Consider the following 6,215-nt stretch of genomic DNA (forward strand, 5'->3'; position numbering starts at 1 on the left):
GTCAAGGCTGCAGTGAGCCATGATCACACCACTGTACACCAGCTAGAGCAACAGAGTAAGATCCTGTCTCAAAAAAAAAAAAAATGAGGATGGCCAGGCGTGGTGGCTCACATCTGTAATCCCAGCACTTTGGGAGGCCAAGGTGGGTGGATTACCTGAGGTAGGAGTTCAAGACCAGCTTGGCCAACATGGCGAGTGCCCGTCTCTACTAAACATACAAAAATTAGCCGGGCATGGTGGCGCACGCCTGTAGTCCCAGCTACTCTGGAGGCTAAGGCAGGAGAATCACTTGAAGCCAGGAGGTAGAGTTGCAATGAGCTGAGATTATGCCACTGCACTCCAGCCTGGGTAACAGAGGGAGACTCTGTCTCAAAAAAAAAGGGGGGGGCCCTTTCCTGTTAGGGGAGAGCTGTGCGAGGTAAAGGTCTTGGACGCTGTTTCTTGTTTTCATCATATAGACAAAACAGCCCTGCTGCAAAGATGGTCAACGTACCTAAAACCCGAAGCGCCTTCTGTAAAAAGTGTGGTAAGCATCAGCCTCACAAAGTGACACAGTATAGGAAGGGCAAGGATTCCTTGTATGCCCAGGGAAAGAGGCGCTATGATCCGAAGGAGAGTGGCTGTGGCGGACAGACAAAGCCAATTTTCCGGAAGAAGGCTAAGACCACAAAGAAGATTGTGCTAAGGCTGGAATGTGTTGAGCCTACCTGCAGATCCAAGAGGATGTTGGCCATTAAGAGATGCAAGCATTTTGAACTGGAAGGAGATAAGAGAAAGGGCCAAGTGATCCAGTTCTAAACTTTGGGAAATTTTTCTTTTAATTTGAAGAGAAAATGTTGAAGCCATAGAAAAATTACCTGTAGGAAAATAAATACAGTGATATTCTTTAAAAAAAAAAATGAGGATAACCCATTAACCACATCATGGGATAATCAGGCAGATCAACTGACTGTGAATATGAAGAACCCAGTGCAGAATGGGCACAGCAATGCCCAGTGCTTCTAGAGAAAGTAAGCCTAAGGGGTGGGGAAGGATCCCAGCTGGGCCGTGCAGCCTGGAGTACACATGTGTGTTGAGGACTATCTGGCCTGGAATAACCAAGAGAGCCCCCCAGGGTATAGGCCCGCCTGGGGCATTCACTGTCCCTCCCAGCCACCCCAAGCCTGAAGGCTTCACCCCTCCTACCCCTCCCCGTTGCCTTTCCAACCCTCCTACCCACCCCCAGTGCCTGTGGACAAGTCTAGGGCTGTTGACCGGGATCCCAATGCCATGCCCCAAATGGAGACTTCCTGGCCCGGCAGGACTCACAGGAACTTAGAGGACCAAGGAGAAAAAACTGTTGCACTCATGCACACATGCACATGTGAGCACATGCGTGCACACACACAGAGGGACACAGAACCAGCCAGGCACACACATGCAACCATGGCCGGCAACCAACCTTCCTTCCTTCCCTCCCTCCCTCCCCACTTCCCTTCTTCCCTTCCTCTCTCCCTCCCCTTTCCTTCCTTTCTTCCTTCCCTCCCCTTCCCCTCCCTCCGTGCTCCCCCTTCCTTCCTTCCCTCCTTCCTCCTCCCTTTCTCCATCTCCCCCTCAGTCCCTCCTCCTACTTCCTTCCCCACCTTCTCTTCTACCCCTTCCCCCATCCCCACTCCCTTCCCTCAGACCACTCTGCCTGGCTTACTATGCCAGAGTGTGCATAACCTCTGTGGTACCCACAGGATACCTAGAAATGCCCACAGCCTCTCCTTCTGGTTCCAGAATAAGCAGATGCCTTGGGGGTAGTATTGGGGTGGGGGTATTCAATCATCCCTGCTCCCCTCATAGCCTCCAGTCCTGTCCCTGGCACCCACTGCTTTGGGGTTTCTATTTATACCCAGTTCTTTCACCAGACTAGCACAGGCAAGTTTGCATCCTGGTTGTACCCCAACCTAACTCTGTGACCTCAGGCAAGTCATTGGACATGGCTGGCCCCAGTTTTCTCACCTCTAAAATGGGGCTGTCATGCCTTTTTTTTTTTTTTTTTTTCTTTAGAGACAGGGTCTCATTCTGTCACCCATGTTGGAGTGTGGTGGTGCCATCATGGCTTACTGCAGCCTTGAACTCCTGGGCTCAAGTGATCCTCCCGCTTCAGCCTCTCAAGTAGCTGAAACTATAGGCATGTGCCACCACGGACCTGGCTAATTTTTAAAATTTTTTTGTAGAGACAAGGTCTCGCTCTGTTGCCCAGGCTGATTCTGAACTCCTAGTGTCATGCCTTTCTTACTGGGTGTGGAGGGAAGATCTTGAATGAAATGCAACTAGCACAGTGCTTGTCTGCTTACTCGCTCTCAACCTCCAAGGACAGAGCTGGCCTTCCTTTCTGGCGACAAGTGCCCCTGGACAGCACCTAGGGGTGGCTGAATGCACAGATTGCTCAGCTAGTTCCCCTCCCTCCTCTTTAGCGCAGAAAAGGAGGTATTGGATCGGCCACCCCCACTCAAATTAGTTTCATCACTTACTGCCTGAGACCTCCCCTGCAGAGTGATCCCTGTTGGGCACCCACCTCCCTCCCACTCCATCTATCCTCTACCTGCCCAACTCCTGCATCTGCAAGGCCTGGAGGGTCTCTTGCTCCCTGCCCCCGTTTTCCCATCTTTCTCCTGTACCCCACCTGCCTTCTCTTTCACAATCCCCTCGCCTGCCAGGATGTGGCTCCCATGTGGGCCTGTGGTCCACAAGCCTACCCAGTTCCCTTCATCCCCTCTTCTGCTTTCAAGTCCCCAGCCCCGGCTGCCTCCATCCCACCCCCACCAAGCTGGAAGACCAGCACAATTCAGACAGGACTTGTGTCCCAGCTGCCCTGGGCCCCTCAGTTTCCTCATCTGTAATTTAAGAATAAAAATACTGTGAGCGGTGGCTCACGCCTGTAATCCCAGCACTTTGGGAGGCCAAGGTGGGAGGATCACGAGGTGAGGAGATCGAGACCATTCTGGCTAACACGTTGAAACCCCGTCTTTACTAAAAAAAAAAAAAAAAAAATTAGCCGGACGTGATGGCGGGTGCCTGTTGTCCCAGCTACTCAGGAGGCTGAGGCAGGAGAATGGCGTGAACCCAGGAGGCAGAGGTTGCAGTGAGCTGAGATCGCGCCACTGTACTCCAGCCTGGGTGACAGACTGAGATTCCGTCTCAAAATAAATAAATAAATAAATAAATAAATAAGAAATAAATAAATAAGAATAAAAATAGCATTCGAGTGTGGTGGTTCATGCCTATAATTCCAGCACTGTGGGAGGCAGGAGGACTCCTTGAACCCAGGCGTTCAAGATCAGCCCGGGCAATATAGTGAGGCCCTATCTGTACAAAAATTTTAAAAATTACCTAGTGTGGTGGCACACACCTGTGGTCCCAGCTGTTCAGGAGGCTGAGGTGGGAGGATCACTTGAGCCTGGGAGGTCAAGGCTACAGAGAGCTGTGATCATGCCACTACACTCCAGTCTGGGCGACAGGGCAAGACCCTGTCTCAAAAAAACAAAAACAAAACCTATGTTTTGGTATATTGTAAGACGAAATTAGAAAACCTATGTATCAGCCAGGTGCAGTGGTTCATACCTATAATCTCAGCACTTTGGGAGGCCAAGGTGGGTGGATCACCTGAGGTCAGGAGATCAAGACCAGACTGACTAACATGGTGAAACCCCCTCTCTACTAAAAATACAAAAATTAGCTGGGCGTGGTAGCGGGCACCTGTAATCCCAGCTACTTGGGAGGCTGAAGCAGGGGAATCTCTTGAACCCAGGAGGCAGAGGTTGCAGTGAGCCGAGATCATGCTGTTGCACTCCAGCCTGAGTGCAATGAAAAAAAAAAAAAGAAAAAGAAAACCTATGTATCTGGCATACAGGTCAATATAAACAACAGGAAAGGATGGATAAATAAATGAATTACACCTGGAGTCTGCTCCCCCATTACAATGTCCCTATGAGGCCCCACTTGCAGTGGCAGGCTGGCCGGGGGAGGTCAGACGAGGGTGGCTCAGAAAGAGGAAAGAGGCTGACTCAGGTGTCAGGATGAGGCCTTGGGAGGCCCAGCAGGGCTTTCTCTGACTCAGGAAGTCTAGAGCAGTAGCCCAGGGCCTGCCCTGTGCCTGGGACCCAAGGTCTTTAGCTTTCAGCAGAGGATCCACGCAGGGCCACTGCCAACCCAAAGGCACCACTCTGCAGACAGAGCCCTGGGCCAGGACACCTGACTTGGGAGGAGAGCATGTACTGGATTTCAGGAGCTAGATGCTACTCTGGCTGGACATCCTGTGACTGGCAGGAACCTGGCACCCCTAGTGACTCTGAGGATGGCAAAGGGGCCTTTGTTTCTCCAGGTCAACTCCCCACTCAGCAACTTGCCCAGTGCCCATGGCCTCCAGGCCCACTCCTCTCCAGGCTTCATGCCCCCTCACCCCTTAGCACTGACTGGCTCAGCACTGACGGTCATAAAGCAGGGTTGATGTTAGGCTTTGACCAAAGGTCAGGAGATTGAGAAGAATGACATCCCAGCTCAGCACAAGCAATGGGGACGATTAAACAGTAGCCGTCCTTGTTTGAAAACCCATCAGAGCTGTTTCCTGTGCTGCTACACCCCACTCAGGTCACAGCTTGCTGACGCCTTCTTGGGTTTCTACCCACCCCCATCCCTGTTTGAAACGCCTGTTCTTTTATTCTTATTTGTGACAATGTAGCCCTCCTCCCCTGCCTCTGCAAATCAGATATGTCTCCATTTTGGAGCCCTCTCAGGCAGCTTGCTACACTAGGGGCAACTATCAATGCAGGCTGCAACTTTCAGCTATAGTTTATCTTTGAACAAGCTGCACCCATTCTTACATAGTATTCCCTTGTCCACCCACACAGACACCATGGACAAAGGATGGTAGAATGATTTATTCTTCTGGAATTTTTTTCTTCTTCCTCATGCATTTGGTCACTTTCCTATCTCATGTTTAACTTGTTAAAGCCAAACTCAGACACATTTTGGATCATGAACACCTGTCACAGGTTTATCATAAGTTGGGAACAAGTTTAGGAAAACAAAAGGGAACAAGTTTAGGAAAACAAAACACAATCGAGTCCTCCAGCATTGCGGGAGAAGCCATGTCATGCAGTGATTTGGAGCACGAATACTAAGCCAGATGGCCCGGGTTGCAATCCCGGTTTTGCCTCTTTGTAGCTGTGTGACCTTGAGCAAGTTTACTTAACCTCTCTGTGCCTCAGCTTCTCACTTGTGAATAGCAGATAATAATAGCACTCACTTCACGGGTTTGTTGTGCGTGAAATCCAATTTAATCCAAATTACATGAATTAATTTTAATTTTAATTTTTGTAGGGGGAGTGTCTTGCTGTGTTGCCCAGGCTGGTCTTAAACTCCCAACCTCAAATGATCCTCCCACCTCAGCCTCCCAAGAAGCTGGGATTACAGGTGCATGCAACCACACCCAGCTAAATGTTTTATGTTTTGTAGAGACAGGGTCTCACTATGTTGCCCAGGCTGGTCTCAAACTCCTGGGCTCAAGCAATTCTTCCATCTCAGCCTCCCGAGTAGCTGGGATTACAGACGTGAGCCACTGCACCCAGCCTTAAATGAATTAATACATGTAAGATCCAGCCAGGCACGGTGGCTCATGCCTGTAATCCCAGCACTTTGGGAGGCCAAGGAGGGCGGATCACGAGGTCAGGAGATTGAGACCATCCTGGCTAACATGGTGAAACCCCGTCTCTACTAAAAATACAAAAAATTAGCCGGGCGTGGTGGCAGGCGCCTGTAGTCCCAGCTACTCGGGAGGCTGAGGCAGGAGAATGGCGTGAACCTGGGAGGTAGAGCTTGCAGTGAGCTGAGATCGCGCCACTGCACTCCAGCCTGGGGGACAGAACGAGACTCTGTCTCAAAACAAAACAAAACAAAACAAAACAAACCTGTAAGATCCCAAAGCAGGGCCTAGCACACAATAAGCATGATAAGAGTGCTGGCTGTTATGAGCAAGTTTATATAGGAGAAGAAGAGGAATGTTAGATAAGGTTGTTTAACTATGTACAGGTCTGGTTAGCTTTACAGGACTGTAAAGCTGTCACATTCATATCAGCTGCAGGGGTTAAACCTGGGTCACACCAACCCAGACCATCCCTCTAAATTGCCAAGTGTGGGCTGTTTATCAGAAATACCAGCTAAAGTTTGTTATTTTGTTTTATTTTTTC

The 6,215-nt window shown here is 50.0% G+C and overlaps 1 protein-coding gene across 1 annotated transcript; it reads left to right on the top strand.

The window, feature by feature from the left end:
• The first annotated feature begins 430 nt into the window (after positions 1-430).
• On the top strand, positions 431-1,176 carry LOC101008272 (60S ribosomal protein L36a-like). Its single transcript, XM_009210662.3, has one exon. It carries the CDS (start codon positions 481-483, stop codon positions 796-798), a length of 318 nt encoding a protein of 105 aa, XP_009208926.1. The 5' UTR covers positions 431-480; the 3' UTR covers positions 799-1,176.
• The last annotated feature ends 5,039 nt before the right edge of the window (positions 1,177-6,215 follow it).

Source organism: Papio anubis, chromosome 7 (assembly GCF_008728515.1).
Source record: "Papio anubis isolate 15944 chromosome 7, Panubis1.0, whole genome shotgun sequence".
Classification (NCBI taxonomy): Eukaryota; Metazoa; Chordata; class Mammalia; order Primates; family Cercopithecidae; genus Papio; species Papio anubis.